We start from the raw sequence: 17,124 nt of genomic DNA, 5'->3' as shown, positions 1-17,124 counted from the left end.
ACAAAATGCAATCACGAGTCATAACAATAATTACAAAGTGAATAAACAATTGTTCCTGTGATCCAAGAAGCTGGAAATATCTTGTATCACCTGAAGCAGGTACGGTTAAAACCATGACAACCATATTTTCTGAATCAATTATCAACACGTATATATATAAACCGCCTGAAGCTTTTTCATTTTTGATATACTGTAAGTGCACCACAAATGTGCTGTATAAAGTGAAATACAATGTGCTCTAAAAAGAGCTGTTTTAACATCATCTGTAACCATGTACCGTTTACACTGGTAAACAGTTTACATCATCATCATCACCACCGTACAGATCATTCTGGATGATGTGACCTCCAACTCTAACCATAGTCAGGTGCCCACACATTCCTTGTGGCTGTGACCATTTTGACATCTGCAGGCTCTGTATTGGCCTCAGGCTTGTGGATATGATAAAATCGGGCAGCCAATTGTTCACTGTCACATCACATTGTTTAAATGCTCTGCTAACCTACTGCTGCAACTGTTACATCAGTGCTTACTCTACGATCTATGCACCCACCTCAGCTTCACCTTAGGCTTTTACTATTAATTATATATTTCCCTCTATTGGTGTACTGTAGGCTATGGAGCTTCCAGAATATATCCAGGCATTAATATAGTACTTAACCTTTGTGTCAGGAGCAGTTCTGACAAAAAGGTTGATACTTTAAAGCTTTTCATTGCTGTCAGGGTTGATTTACAGTAGATAGATATTAGAATCCAAATTTAAATGTATACTCCGCATATGCTAGCAGGCTTTTAAAGTCACCATGGAGTCACATGTCAGATCTTATAAACCAGCTCTTTTCAGGGTTAATGTGAGGATACATCCTCCATAGCAGGTCTGTGAGACAAGAATTGGACTCATTAATGTCCCAACGAGCACTTGAGATGTTACTAAAGGTCCTGAAACTGGTATGTAGAGAAAGAGGTGCCTGGGTTCGTTGTGTGCTTTTGTTTCAAAGTTAGTTCAGAAATTGATGAAAAACATAATAGTGGCAGTAGCAACATAGGGAGAAGTGATAAAAGCTCTGGCCAATGTTAAGATCTATACAGATATTTGGCGATTTAACAATCAAATATTCTGATATCTGATAACAGCCAATGTTGTTTTCTTTCAGACACACAAACCAAATAATCTAATTTGCCTTATATTTGTAATCTACAGTTATTTATTTGCTTGTTATTAACTTGTTTCCTCTCTGCCAGACTCTGCTTGTATCATCTTGTTGTTATGTTTGCGTGTTGTCAACAGGGAAGTTGCAGAGTACCCTCTGTTGGACAAATTATCCAGTATCAACACTCATAACATGAATGTTATGAGCTAATATCAGCTGAACATATCAGCCCGCTGATAAATTGGTCAGGCTCTAATAAAGCTGAGAAAATCTCTACCACTGATTCCCTGTTGCTAATTTTAAAGGTTAAATCCTCATCGCACAGCAGCTAGTGTTTTTAAGATTGCAGATCGTTTTTCTTCACTGTTTACCGGCACGCCACTAAAACCTGCTTAAATGTGGTTGGTTGGTAGCGCTAAGACACAAGCAAACACAAAAGAAAAGCTTCAGGCACTAACAATCTTGTCCCCTGGCCACAGATGCTCCATATCCACTGCAGATGTATTTTCATTGAAATAATCACGGAATAATCTGTAACTATAACAAGGGCTCCTCTTTGTTTTGTTTTTTTTCGTGTACAGCAGCAGGGAGCACACTTCAGCAGGGATGCTTTGATTGAAAACACCTTCATGCAGATAGTGTCTTGTGCAGCAAAATAATTGCAGTCCACTATCATTAAGCCACTCTCAATGAAGCCCCATTAACTTAACAGGAGTACATTATCCTAGTTCATCCAAATTAAAAAGCAAATTCAAACTTGATGTGAACCAGAAACAAAAGCAACCTCCCCCCCCCGCAGTAAAAAAAACAACCTGTTTATATAACCTGAATCCACATAGCATTCTGAAAAGCTCTTTGGAGGTGGTGTCTGTCGTTAAAGGGGTGAAAAAGTTGCTGTCTGACCGTTTACGTGTACAGCAAGGCCACTGACAATTTCATTCAATAACACACTGGGGAGCAGTTAGTGGTCTTAATGGGGAGTTAGTTATCTCAGAGTGCAAGCAGAGACTAATAAAATCACTGAAGGTCTCCATCTCAACAGCTATTGTCACTGAGGAGCCGATTCAAAAAGGTGCATATCCCAAATCAATTTAAAATGCTGCCTGAATCTATATCACACCACTCTGCAAACCAACAGCACACTACCATCCCTGTGCTCGACGCTTAGCTTATGAGTATTTTTTCAAAAGAGTGACACTTACAGGATATCTGTAGCAACTAAGAAATAATATGCAAATTGTCAGCATTTCAAAAAGAGCTGGAGAATAACATCAAACAAAAAGTCTGTGAAGCACAGCTTACACAACACAGGGACCCTCATATCTCTGCTGTACAATTAATATAAAAGAATATCTCCCATGTACCTAAAATTACTTAATAACCTTGTAGATTTGATTCACTGAAAAGCCCGCTTTATCTTCTCTTGATAATGTCCTGTGTCTCTTCTTATGAAAAGGGTCAGTTATCTAAATAGCTTATTATTCATAGCAATTGACATGCGAGGATTAAAAGAACTTTTGTGCTTCTGCAGAACACTAATTAATACACCACTGTGGGATGAGAACTGTAAAATTAAAATTTTATCTCGGGCGGTATTTTGTTAGACACACTTTGTGCTTGAGACTGCAAAAGACACCATACAAACACAAGTGCGTGCTCAAGACACAAAGCAAAAGGGTAAAAGAAACACCTACATTCGGTTGTTGGGGATTATCTTGTGTCCATCTTTGTACCATGTGACCAATGGTTGAGGAAACGAAGCGAGGGGAGGAGGGTTGATGAGGGCTGCTCGGCCCTGAGTCACCGTCTTTCTCTGCTCTTCGGCCGAGAAGTTACCCAGAACTCGAGGAAAAGAGAGAAGGATGAAGAGTATGAAGATCAACACCAATGCATCACAACACATTTACTGCACAATCAGATATGCCGGTGTTGGTGTTGTCCCTACATCATCATAAAACTGTTGATCTAGACTCAGTATTGGAACTGACCAATCACACTGTCTTCACAGTCAGTTAGCATTAGCCAAGACGTTATCTAATGCTTTTTAAACCATCACTAGCAATCTAACATAGGTAGCTGAAATTTGGCTAACGGCAAACATAAATTGATGATATGCTTATAATATTGTATAAATTAATAAAGAAAACACCTGGAATGCTTGCTATTTGTTCTAGGAGAAGGTTTTATTTAAATACATGTTTCAAAACTAGAAACTTGATCCTCGTTGATTCCAAAGATTATTATGAAAATGCAGCAACAACACCAACACAGGGAAATCAGTTAGATCACATTTAGCCATATAATAGTTAGAAAAATGGAGCTCCAGCGGTGTAGTGGGTAATTTAAATGTGAATATGTGATTGAAACACACAGGTCCTCCAAACGACTGTTTTCTTCATGCTGTGCTGTTTGCTGTCCATATGGGAATACATTTAATTTACTGAGAAGTTTTCTTGTTAAAGAAGGAAGATCTCAAATTTCAAATCTAGCATCTGTTAGCTAGCAAGCTAATTAGCGTCATCGTTAACGGGACCATTTAAAATTCAAATCTGAAAATCATCCCTGTCTTTGAGAGCATTTTATACTCACGCTGAGGAATTTAATAAAAACTGAACAGTGCATACCTCCAGTCGACCAGACATTAGAGAAGATTTTACTTGGCTTGGTTTTGATTAATCTTCTTTGTAAAGGAAACAAATACATGTTTCTTTTCTTAGACAGTTGACAGCTATGTAATTACTGGATAATTCATGCTACAGTCACACGAGCGAAAACAGTGGTCGGAGACTGTAGCACACCCAAAATTATTAAGACTGTGTATGACAAACTTGTCTAGCTGTCCTGAAAATGGGTGCTTTAAAGATGGCTTCAAAGTAACATTGGCCTGTCAAGAAGTCAAGAGAGGAATGAAATGAAAATACAACTGAGTTAGCCTGCTACCGGTTTGAGATTTAGTGTCGTCAATCTGCAAATGAATGAAGTCTATTTGTGACAAATCAGCAAGAATTGCAAATCTGGTGCCTTTTACTGACATATGTTCAAATTAACTACTTTATGAGGCAGAACCTCATAAATTTAAAGCACAATTTCAGAAATTCCTCCACAAACAGTGATGCAGTTACTGCAGGACAGAAGTTCTAACTGCAATGACAGGCTCTTGGCAACCTTGTTTTCATATTGGAATAAAACCAGAATCCAGGTAGTTGGGAACCAGATGAGTCAAGTTTCCTTTTGCAAAGAGACATATCGCAGACGAGTTGCTTATTGGTGCAGACTGACTCACTGATTGCAACATGTTGTCGATCTGACTGTACTTATGAATTACACTGGAATCATTTCTAAACCTTTGCCAGGTTAGTCTGAGAGTGAGAGTGAGCATCCCATGCAGCTGCCATTGAGGGTGTTGCACAGAGGAGCAGCTCACTACGGCAGTAACTGAATTAAAAAAACAAATGATGCAGTCACAGAGAAACCACAAATGTTTCCTAGTCGCAAGAAGGTTGAAGTGGTATTTTTACTCTAATGTGACAGAGCCATTAGAAAGAGTACAAGCAATGTGGAAGCCAAACATTTACAAATTATATTTTGAACTCGAACATGACTAATTTGAAAAACGAAGCGTTAGCCACTCTGCATGGTCTCTCACTGTAACAGTCATGTGTAGTTGGATAGCTCCACGCTTACTGTTGTGACATGTAGGGCTGGGCTATATCATACCGTTCACGGTAATACCGGTATAATGTCGGGCAATGATAAGAAAATGAAATATTGCGATAGGATATGGGTAAAACGCGCATGCGCAGTGCCTTTGTTTTCATACGCACATGGCGGAAAAAGCATGGGGTGACGGAGAATGAGAAGGGCGAAAGCGGATTGTTGAATGAAACAGATGAACCAGAATTGGTTTGTAAAAATGCTGCAACTTCAGTGGTGTGGAACTGGTTTGGCTTTCGTCCATCAGATACACAACAAAGCACTATTTTTGGTAGAGCATGCTAGCGGGCCATCGTTATTACCGTGTTTTTCGGAAAATAAGGCACACTTAAAATCAATCCTTTGATTTTCTGATATCGACAGTGCCCCTTATAATCAGGTGCACCTTATGTATGAATTCTGGTTGTGTTTACTGACCTCAAAACGATTTTATGTGGTACACGGCGCTCGGAAATCTGACAAATGTTTTAGTACCTAGTCAGGAGCCTCGCGGAGTGATACGTACTGTGCTTCAACATAATATTACTGTATTGTGTGTCTGTGTACCTTTTTTTTTAAGTTTTGTGGATATTAAACACGGCTATGCTCAGGATATGTCAGCCAATTTCCACTGAAAATGCCTTTTGGTTAAACTATCAGCAAGGAATTTGCATTTGCACTGTTACATTTTTATACAACTTTAATGCACATAAAAAACAGCTGCTTGTTTAAGTGAAAATACATTGATGGGGTTTTTTGCACTAATAAAGTTGTGTAGTTGTAAAGTATTTTTCTCGCATCGTCAGTTATATCGTTATGGCAAATTTTCAAATATATACCGTGATAAATATTTTTGCCCCGCCCTAGTGACATGTTCAGAGTTAATATCCTTTTGCTGGTGGTGTTAACTGGCACCTTGTGCATTCACAAGAAATTTTATATCTGAAAGGGTCCGAGGGAGCCCTCATTTCCTAAAAGGTTAGCACTGTCAGGATATCCAGCTGCTGGTCAACTTGATAAAATTACATACAACCAGACATCTAGTCTTAAGAAATACAGTTTGTATTTTCAGAAATTTAGCACTTGTAATAAATAACAATGTTTAATGAGGCAATATTTGTAAGATTGTAAGAATTGAGCAAAGCTGAAGCTTAAGTTTTAATTGTGCACAAAACAACATCTTCAGTTGTTTTACTCAGTTTACTTTAAACCAGCGTGTGTGTCCGTGTATGCTGTGTGTACTTACAGGCCACCTGCACCTCCGTTCTCCTGTGTATTACTGCTCCCATCCTGTTCCTCACCATACACTGATACAGTCCAGCATCAGTCCTCTTCAGGGACGGCATAGACAACCTAAAGATGGACACATGGAGAGGAAGACTATAAGGGTAGGTTTTTCTTCTCAAAGCTGTAAATAAAAATAAAACTGGGAGTGATGTCTGGAGACCAACAAGACAGAAGGGAACCAAGGTGGAGGTCTGGTTGTCCATATGCGTGCACTCTTGTGTAATTCCCTTTCATGTCCTTGATCTCAGAAAATGGATTGGGCCTAAGGTTGTAAAAGTTTCCAGATAACAGAAGGCAGAGAGAGCATATGCACAGTTTGTGTACATGTATGTGTGTCTGTTTGCGTCTGTGTGCCGCGTATGAAAAGGTTTTTGATGTTTGCGAGGTCTTTTTTTTCTGAGAAGGATTGTTAATGGGGTTTTAATGGACTGTGCTTCACTAATGGGAAGCTTGGCATAGGATCTAGGTTGGTACCATGCTGGACAAATACACACACACACACACACACACACACACACACACACACACACACACACACACACACACACATATATTCCGCACAAACCGGATAGACATAGCAAAACCGGACATCGCTTTGGGGCTCATTACGAATACCAGGACAGCCAAGTATTTAACTCCCAGGCTGTCAGTGCATGCTGCCAACATACACAAACCCGCAGACACAAATACACACATGTACATCAAAGACTCACAAACCCAACTCCATTTGAATCAGGAACGACACATTACACAGCAGCTCTGATCCTAAAACAAATTTTGATATTGGACACTTTCTACCACCAATCTATCTCCCTCGCTCTCTCTGGTCAGCTACATTTTCAACAGCCGTGTGCAGCGGAAACACCATGTGTTTTAAGTTCCAACAAGTTGTTAGATTTCTGTCATCTACCACTATATTTAGATACAGATATATATATAGACAATGCAGTAATTTCCTAGTCAGTTTCTCTGACAAGCTTAGCGTTAAATGCGATTGACTGATTCAAGAAATAAAAATCTATTTTGTTTTGTGTAATACTGTGATGAGAGACTGCACAAAAGAAGAAGGTAAATGTAGGACGGTAGTCATTTTACATTAAATCTTAAGTTCATCAGACCAGAAATGATTAATATTTATGTGTTTTCAACAGGTTTATATTATTATAAAACTGTATGCATTACTTTGATGCACAGCATATGTTACCTCCCGCTATGCAGTTGTACAGCACGTAACTGAGACAAGTATTGGCTTGAGGGGAAAAAAAACATGCATTGTGAGAAATAAGTTTGTCAGCCAAGCATGTTATACAGTTTTGAAGACAATGCAGTAGCCTTGTCATAAGTGTCCCTGAAAACAAAGCAAACGCTGCTGCCTTCTTTTTTTTCGAGAGTCTAACTTGTCTTAGTGATGTTTTTATTCCAACTCGCAATGTGTAAAAAGTGGCAGGCTACTGCCGTTGAACTGACAATGATAAAAGAAGCCGGAGCTGAAGCTTCCATTAATGTAAATCATTGTCACTTACTGTTCATCTGAATTCTCCACTGACCAGCGCTTTAAACTAAGATAAAGGATGAAGAAAAATAAAATATTCCAAAGAGGATTTTACTATGTGGAAGCCCAAAGCATGTTTCTGAGTTTATGTAAAACCAAGTGGATCTGTGAGACCAGTATTAATTGTAAACGTGACCAAAAATCACAGCAAAGCACAGCTATCGAGCACTGCTTGGTCCCGCTCCTGTCGCAGCAGCATGCACAAAGCTGCAGGCCGTCCAATTTGCTGAAAATGGTCTATATATCAATGGCAGAAAGGTGCTATGCATTGCAATAGCTGAAACATCAGGATCTAGTGAGGTTCAATATCTCATCCCACACTATATGTCTTCATTTAACTGAGAATAAAATATGTAAATGAGCATATATAAAGTTGCAAAGGTAGAACACTAAAATCAGGCTTAGCAGATGGCCACATCCTCATACACACACGCGCACACACACACGCACGCGCACACACACACACACGCACACACACTCATATTCACTGCAGCTTGCCAATTCAGCATAGCCTCACCAAACTAAAGTAGCCAGAACGCTGAGAGCAGTCCAGAGCCACACTGCACCTCCTGGCTCGAACAACGACTGCCTACAAAACTGCTGGCTCAACCTCTCCCTCCCTCAGTGTGTATGCATTCCCAAGATTCCCTCCATTTCTGAATGATGTGAAAAACAATTTTGTTTCACAGCTGCAGTTTTGCCGAGAGGAATTGCTTAGTTCTTACCAACCAACACACACAGGGACAGAGAGAGAGGGGGCACAGGAGGAGGAGGAGAAGAAAAAAAGTACAGGGCAAAAAGCAAAGAAACGGCACAGACATATTGATTGGGTCCCCTCCTCTTTACCCACACCATATACATATTTATGGTGCTAATGTAATTATTAATCTCACTTTGGCTCTGCTGTCCGAATGCTCTGACCTCTACACACACTCCATCTCTAACGGGAACAGCTCTTACTCTGCAGATGTTTGTATATGAAAGGAAGGGTACGAGAGAGACATATACACTTAAAGACAATGAGAAGATCCACGACAGAAAGTCTGACATAATAACTAGGCAGTGGGTGCTAACTGACCTGTACTGTGGCGTCCAGTCAGTGATGTTGCTGTTGTTGAGAGTCCAGCGGTACTGCAGAGGCCAGCTGCCTCCAGCCAGGCAGGTCAGCACCAGTCTGTTTCCCTCTAACACCACCTGCTGCCCTTGTCCACCCCCTCGTAGGTAGGGAGCCACTTCTGACAGACAGAGACACAGAAAGGAAAATGTGTTATTTGTGGTGTTTGAAATAGTCTGCTTTAGTCTCTCTGAGACAACACGGCTGATTTCTGCTGTATTCATACACCACAGAAATCACGGCCTTTGCACAATAAGTTGAAAACAAAAAAAACAAGTCTTTTCTTATTTTATTGAGAAGAGTTTCAGACTGGAATCAGAAAATTCTGTAATAATGGTTTTAGGTGCCATTTTGCAAATGTCAAATCAGATATGAAAACTCATTTCAGGCTTAGAAGAAGACATCTGACATCAAAGCAATAGGAAAAAAACTGCTACTCCATCTACAGATGCTTTATTTATATTTAGTTTTTTTTCTGCGAGACTGTCTAGAGAGCCCTCACCCTATTAGTGACGCCTGTCAAAGCTTTTTTATACAGACACACATACTAGTTTTTTTCCACAAAATTGTACTTCAGCATTTCAGAAAACCTACCAATTTTAAATAAACAACTAATATCTCAGATCAAACTGCATCATAAGTTATAACACTGATTTTAAGACAGACCAAGAGAAAATGTGTCCCAACAGATGTTTAGCACAGGTAGGAGATGTGATGCCTGTCCATACACTTAGACCTTTTGTTTCCTGTGTAAGCTCAAAGGGCTGAACTGAGCGCATGGCGGCATGCATGAGTGCTCCAACACATCCTATTTCCCAGCATTGATGTGCATCAACGGTCCAGAAAAGCAGCAATTCTATCACATTTACTCCCTGGAAAGGCACCACGTAACTTGAATGCAAACAACATCTGCTGTTTGTTACTTAAAGCATATCAAATTCCAGCGTAGACTGCACGAAGACAAAGGTCAGGCTTCACAGACGCTTTTAACCCTTATGCTAAAAATTAGATTGAGCATCCTGTTCGTCAGATGCAGTGTAATGTGGAATTGATCAGACTAAAAGGTACAGATGTTGCGATGATTAAATTGTTCACTCAAGCTTGTCCGATTCTGTCAGGACTCTTTTGACCAATGAGCATGCCTGCAGTATAAGCATCCTTTCACTGTAATGGTAATCCTGGGTTCTTCACCTCCACATTTAGCTTTTTCCATCCTGACAGAGAGCATTTTCCCTTTCACCACATGTATTGTACTCCTGAACAGCCAAGTTTCCAAGCACAGATATTGTACAATAGCGCACTCACAGTGCCCAAGCTGAATCTTATGATAAGCCTGTTGAAATCACTTGGCCTGCCTTGCAAGGTGCAGCTGCTGAATGGCTCAGCAATGCCATCCAGTCTTTAACTTTCTACTCAGGTGTGAGGACCTGGCTCACTGTCACACAGCATAGGGGCATCAAGGCTAAATAGGCTGTCCAAAGCCACTTGCTGCTGGACTGCATGTGCTGAGGCCTGGATCCACTCAACAAAAATTAGCATCTGGGTTTGGACTGAACAGGAGATTCACACATGCATACACACGCATCCGTTTGAGTGGAAGCCTATCTTCTAGCGACAGTAAATATGGACAGGTTCATAACTCTTAACGCTCCCCCTTTCCCCTCCTGCCGTCCACTAGATCTTCTGTCCTCCCTGTCGTTTCAGCTTCCTCAGTTCTGTATCACTTCCACCCCTCTCACTTCATCTCCACTGTCTGCATTTCCTCCCTTATTCCTTATTCCCTCTGGATGTCTCAGGGCCACTTTTTCCCCCTCCTCTTCTCTTCCACTTTCCACTGTTTCACCCTCTCCCTCTCTCTTTTAGATTGATAGCTGCCTGCTCTGTGCACAAAAGGGAAGTGTTCCTGCTAGGACAGATTTATATGGGAGTCTGTGTGTGTGTGTGTGTGTGTGTGTGTGTGTGTGTGTGTGTGTGTGTGTGTGTGTGTGTGAGAGAGAGAGAGAGTGCGAGCGCATGTGGGCATAAGGATTTATTTGGAATATTCTGTTTCTACAGACGATGGCTGGCAATGCAGACTCCAATGTCATACTGCTGACCAGCACTATAATTCACTGCTGCATGCCTCAGAGAGTGAGGGAGAGACAGCGAGGGAATGGAAGACAGAGAAAGAATACAAGTTTGCTTCTACTGCTACCTTGGGAGTGAGAACTTTTTGGGAAGGTGAGGACATTTTGGCCAGTCCTCACATTCTGACACCCCTTCAAAAGGGCTGTTTGAAAAAAACAAAAGAACAAAAAAACAACAACCTAAAAATGTTTCTATTGACATTTTAAACACAGTGTTCCAGCTATGTTTAGTGTTGTGGTTGTCATTCACTTTAGGCAGACATAGACATCGTTGTTTTACCCGGATACAAATACTACATAAATAAAATTGGCCTTTGGCCTCCTCCCAAGGGAAAATCACCTGAATTGTATCATTATATCAGATTTTTGTTAAAGGAGGGTTTCATTTGTCAATCATAATATACATTTTTGGATAACACATGAACAGAACGAACAGAACAGAGCTTCTGTTAAGTAAGGGAACACAGACATACAGCATTAACAAGGGCAGACAAATCATGCTTTGTGCATAGTTACCTAAAAACACACACAAAAACACACACACACTCAACCCCTCGTCAAAAAAGTCTGTTTCGAATATATAGTCCAGTACTATATATGATAAATGTGTGTAGCTACCATGATATTAACCTCTGCTTCATGGAACCACGCATGATGAGTAAATATGACTGAGAACTCGAGGGGCACTGAATGTACACTGGCCAGTAACTTGGCAAAGCAGACCATCCCTTCTCTGTCTTTTTGGTTTACATAAAGGGACAATAATTTGTCAAATTACCATCACGATAATTTGAGCGAGTATGACAATTGACAAGTAGCCTTGTCATAAGTGTCCCTGAAAAGTGCATCAGAGTTTGTTGCATAACTGCTGACCAGGTAGGCGACCACATCCACTGTCAAAAGCACCAACAGTGGGCACATGAGGATCAGAACTGGACCACAGAGCATTGGAAGAAGGTGGCCTGGTCTGATGAATCATGTTTCCTTTTACATTACATAAAAGATGTAAAAGGGGCGTGTGCATTACTCACCTGAGGAACACCTGGCACCAGGATCCACTATGGGAAGGATTCAAGGTAGCAGAGGCAGTGTGATGCTTTGGACAATGTTCTGTTGGGAAACCTTGTGTCCTGCTATACATGTGGATGCTACTTTGACACTAAACATTGTTGGAGACAACGGACACATTTTCATGGAAACTATTCCCTGATCGATGTGGCCTGAGCCCTGCTACAAAAACAAAGGTTCAGGAATGGTTTGAGGACCACAACAACAAGTCTGAGGTCTTAAGATCTTAATCCAGTCGAGTATCTGTGGGATGTACAAAGAAGTGCAATCCATAGAGGACCCAAATCACATCTTACAAGACTCAAACTATCTGTTGCTAACATCTTGTTGCAGATACCGCAGCACACCTTCAGAGGTCAAGGCTGTTTTTACAGTAAAAAGAGGACCAAAAATGATTTTAGTCAGGTGGTCCGAATCTTATGTCTGATCAGTGTAAATTTAATCAGAAAACTGTCAAATCAAGAGAGTTGATCACCGTATTCCTATATACTCCAACCAAGCTTCTTTTTGGAAAGGAGGAACCCCTTGCTGTCAAAAGAAAGAGGGTGGGTTTAATGCACTTTCTAGAGTCTATAGTGGCAGCTAAGGTCAGGGAGGGGGCATAACTAATGCATAATGTCAACTAATGTCCCCATAAAAACTGTGTTTGTGTTAAGTGAGAGAGCAGCCTTAAAAACTTGACACAACCCTCAGCTACAATGGCTGCTTCGTATGCCAGTGTGAATGTTTTGCACCATTACACTCATCCACCACCTCGTTCATACATCACGCTTTGCGTCCACTCCAAAGCCCAGCCTGAGGCACTCCCCTCCTTGTCACTCCTTAAGCCCTTTCTTTTCCTTTAAAGGCAGCCCATGAGAAACTACAGATAGACAGAGAACACTCTGTAGAGAACACTCGGAACACCCTTCTGAGATGAGCAAGGTCAGCTAACAGCATGTTTCAATCACTGGCGTTGTCTGTCTCTCTCTCTCCCCCACACTGTCTGTCTCTCTGTCACTCAATCTCAACATGTCAGCCTCTCTCTCCCCCCGCAGTCTTCCCCATTTCTGACCTGTCTGTCTTTCTCAGAAGCTGCACTATCCAGCCACCTATCATCCTCCCTTTGTTCCTCCCTCTTTCACTTGTTGCCCCTTGGTCCATCTCTGTCAAAGAGTGCGGCAGCTCAAGGTCTCCTCTTTCTTTCTCTTCAGGAGGATCGTTGCCTAACAGAGAGGTTGGCCTTCAAATGTGACAGGAGAGCCAAGAAGCACACATGCACACTTTTTTTTTTCTTCCTGACGCATCCCGCGCACACATCCACTCTCAGGCTGGTCTTATGAAGCTGCTTAGGCAGATTCTAGGGAGGAATTCAATTTGCCGGGAAGATGAGCGCTGCGATAAAGAAGAGAGAGAGGAGAGGAGGATGAAAGGACAGGAGGAGGAGAAGACCAGGGTTGTGGCTTCGGGGCTGATGGTCCACCATGATCCTGCTCTCTCTACTCTCCTCTTCACCTCTGAATTTTTATAGCACGGAGCAAATGTGCGGTGGAAATTAGCCCTTAAATGGCTTGTCCTTTAGAAACGGGCAAGGAAAAAAAAAGATTATTATTACACTGTGTTAAATAACCCTGAATTTTACTGCAACAGCTGTGGTTAGACGTGAAATCCTCTCTACATGGGGTCAAGATTCTGCAAAACAGTAAGAGAACGGCTAAAAATGTTGATTTCTTCGTGTGGAAAGTTTGACAGGTGGTCAGAAAAGCTCTTCGCGATGCCGTTGTGCATTCAGATGCAAGGAAACCCTGTGGCGCTAGTGTACATGTGTGTGTGAGTGTGTCAGGTCAGAATTAGGGTTCGCTCACTCCAGAAAAATCACTTTATCTTCATAGAGCTGAACCCCTACTGTGAGACAGGGCCAGCAGAGCTGACTATAGTCTATGAATACTGATTTACTGGTAGGCTATATTGCTCTCTCTCTCTCTCTCTCTCTCACACACACACTCACACACACACACACACTCACACACACACACACACCCTTTGCCATGCCCTTTTGACGCATGAGGGGAAGAAATAACTAAATCAGTCTCTTTTTTTAAGAGTCATTTTTGTATGCATATGTAGGTACAAGCTGCATGGCTAAGCATTTTTTCCCCTTCACGGCAACGGCAGTCTATTTGATTACGGGGTGCGAATGAGTTCTATTCCTTTTTAATCTAATAAGTCTGCCTGCGCTTGTTTCAACAGGCATTTAAAAGCACTTAATTGGACTGACAGTGTGTGAGGAGACAGGAAGAATTATGAGTTGAGTTTTTGGCATGTTGCTACGAGTCGGAAAAGGGTCGAAAAAAGGGGCTAATTAATTGAACAACATAACGTGAAAGGGCTGAGAAATGAGATATGATCCCTCCCGTCAAGCGACTCGGGTGAAAACACACGTGTGTAACCGAATTTTGAAACTACAAAACTTTAGGTTTGTCACTGATGAGCCCATACCTCACAAAGCTTAAAGACATTAGCATTAGTGCAACTCAGGAAGACTAGACAGCCTCTCACTGACAGTCAGCGAGGAGCGCATATTGCGCTAATGAGCGAAAACAGGGATCAACACACTGGATAACAGCCAGCGTATGATTAGAGTTACATCATTAAGCAAACTCCCATAGGAGGCCCGATTTTTAAATGGTCCATCAAAACTGAAACATCCAGACAATGTGAGAACGAGCTAAAATGGTGGAATAAGGCAAAACCAACAGTAAATTCTACAGAGCGCTCGAGGTGAGTGAACCTCACAAGAGTGAGGTGACTTTCAGGTGAGCTGTGGCTCTGACCCGAAAGCTGATGAACTGGGTTATAATATAATTCCCCCTCGTGGCCTACTGGACTTTTTAAAATCATTTTCACGTTCCTCCTGGTGAATGATGTTGACAGCACTGATCCCACATGAAAAACTCCAACACGTTTAAAATCATTTTAATGAGAACGACGAGCAGCAGCTGGATCAAAAGGCAAACGATTAGACTCATTAAACGCCACACACTGTAGGATTTTATCTCCTAAATGTCAACAGCGGCCGGCTGTGGTCCCATCAGTTTGGAGGCCCAAATCACACCCAGAATCATGACGGCCCCAGACAGCTACAGACATATGCACACAATCTTAAGAGAAAACTAACCGAGGGAATGTAGTGACCAAAGAAGATGACAGTTAAGCAGAAAACACCTGCTGTCTTTGATGATGATGAAATCAAAGTGGCTCTGACGCTAATCCACGGGGCTGGAGCTCACCCACTGATCCCAGCAGGCCTTAGCTGAACTATAAGATGGAGAGTACACAGGGAGCTGAGCGACCACAGACAAGAAGCACTACTCCTGGACATAAAACAGCAGAGAAGCGTGCACAAGAGAGGAAAATGTTTCCCCTGCTTCATCTGCTGTAAGATGGAGCAGAGCATACAGGATGTGAGCGAGGAACTTTGATCAGGAGTTTAACTCGTGACTTTTCAAGTTGGCAGCCGCTTTAATTGACTACTGAATGTCAAACTGCCTACAAGAACAAAGCATCTCTCACTGAAGACATAACATTCTCCCTAACCTCTCTTTCTGCAAAAGACAGCCAATCACGACTCCCTCCCCCAAGCCCCTTTCTTGCCTGCTCCAATCATGTTTTTCTACAAGCTTTGACTGATAGCTGTCTGTGAAGAGCTGGCAGATGACTGACTGATCCTGATGTGCTGATTGGCAGATGTCAGACCAGCAGGCACGATGCAGACGCCGACACGTGCACGTACACATACACATGCAATGGCATACGAGTCGAGGAACAGTCGAGTCTCGAGTTCAAAGTCGACGCGCTTGACTTTGCTTGTGAGAGTGTTTGCTCCTCGGTGACAAAGCCACTAATAGCATGATGTGCTGAGAGGTACAACCTCTACAACAAAAGCATGTCAAGGAGAACGATTCAAAGTTGAGATTTTTCTGTCTGGTTTCGCTAATGATGCTGGTACAGTGGCTGGTGAAGGGAAGGCAATGCGCAGACTGCATCGGCTTTGGTCATATGCCAGTTTGATTTGTGCCCATTTAGTGATTGGCCATTGTGTAACTCTGTTTCTCATAATCAAGACTGTTGTGTTAACCAAAACTGCGCCTGAGCAGTCGATTACAAAATGTCAGTTTATTGCTTTTTGTGGCATTTAATAATGTCAGCGTAAGCATGTGAGTATATGCCCATGCATTTGTATGCATATGTCTCTATAGGACAAGCAGCTGAAATGTCAGCTCTGAACACAGTGCACTGTAATTGAAAGAGACTGTTCTGTGCAAACAGCTACTTTGGTACAGAAGAAAAGGCACCTTACGCCACTGGAAGTACGGGTGGATGTACGCACTCTCAACCTCGCATGCATGGGGTCATGCAGATCCATGTGGGGGCGGCTGGGGGGGTAATAAATGGGGCAGAAAAGATGCAGCATAGAAGTGGGAGGTGGAGCGGTGGTGTGTTGGGGGAAAGGGGTGGGGTTGGAGGGGTTAGGGTAATCAGGTGGAAGAGACTATGATCAGTGACATTTAAGAGGTGGGCCACGCTGCAGGGCACATCTGCTAAGACACACACGCACCAAAACACACACATACACAAACAACTGTCAGCTCCTATTTTCTGATGAGCAGACAGGCGGACAGGAGGAGCAAGGAGGTGAATGGGAGCGTTGGGAGGGAGTGAAATAAATACCTCCCACAGAGACAACAGCATCCTCTTTCTCTCTGAAGAAAGTTGAGCACACAAGAAACCGTGAAAACACCTCAGTGCTTTTGAATCACACAAAAAATAGCACAGATGATAATTATTCCTTTGTTTCTGCAATTTTTCTTTTATCCCCGGGCCTCACTCTCCCCCTACTGTTTCCTCAGCACTTTACACCCCCTCATTAAAAACATTTGTCTTTCTGCAGGTGGAAAGCAAACTCTTATTTACAGACAATAACAATCAATCAGACTCAACTGCCAAAGGAAGACAACGTGGAGTGGTGTGTGCACCACTTGTACCACCATGGTATAAGTGCTATATAATGGAGTCACGAGTGGACGTAAAACCAGTTTGTTCCTGAAACTGTCCGACACGATCACCGCATCACCTTCCCATCACTGCCACCGG

General features: G+C 42.1%; 1 protein-coding gene across 2 annotated transcripts in view; it reads right to left on the bottom strand.

Moving 5' to 3' along the window:
• Positions 1–17,124, bottom strand: part of LOC146385846 (protein sidekick-1-like) — a 275,365-nt gene that overhangs the window by 168,904 nt on the left and 89,337 nt on the right. For both annotated transcript variants that reach the window (XM_084931824.1, XM_084931825.1), the window contains exons 2-4: positions 8,762–8,918; positions 6,091–6,197; positions 2,846–2,993 (exon numbers count right to left, since the gene is read on the bottom strand). In XM_084931824.1, coding sequence (XP_084787950.1) covers positions 2,846–2,993; positions 6,091–6,197; positions 8,762–8,918 — 412 coding nt within the window. The remainder of the gene's footprint in view (positions 1–2,845; positions 2,994–6,090; positions 6,198–8,761; positions 8,919–17,124) is intronic.

This window comes from Perissodus microlepis, chromosome 6, assembly GCF_051167445.1.
Source record: "Perissodus microlepis isolate ML-2025 ecotype Zambia chromosome 6, ASM5116744v1, whole genome shotgun sequence".
In the NCBI taxonomy this organism is placed as follows: Eukaryota; Metazoa; Chordata; class Actinopteri; order Cichliformes; family Cichlidae; genus Perissodus; species Perissodus microlepis.
The sequence above is the reverse complement of the archived record's forward strand: the minus strand, read 5'-3'. Positions and strand labels throughout refer to the sequence as shown.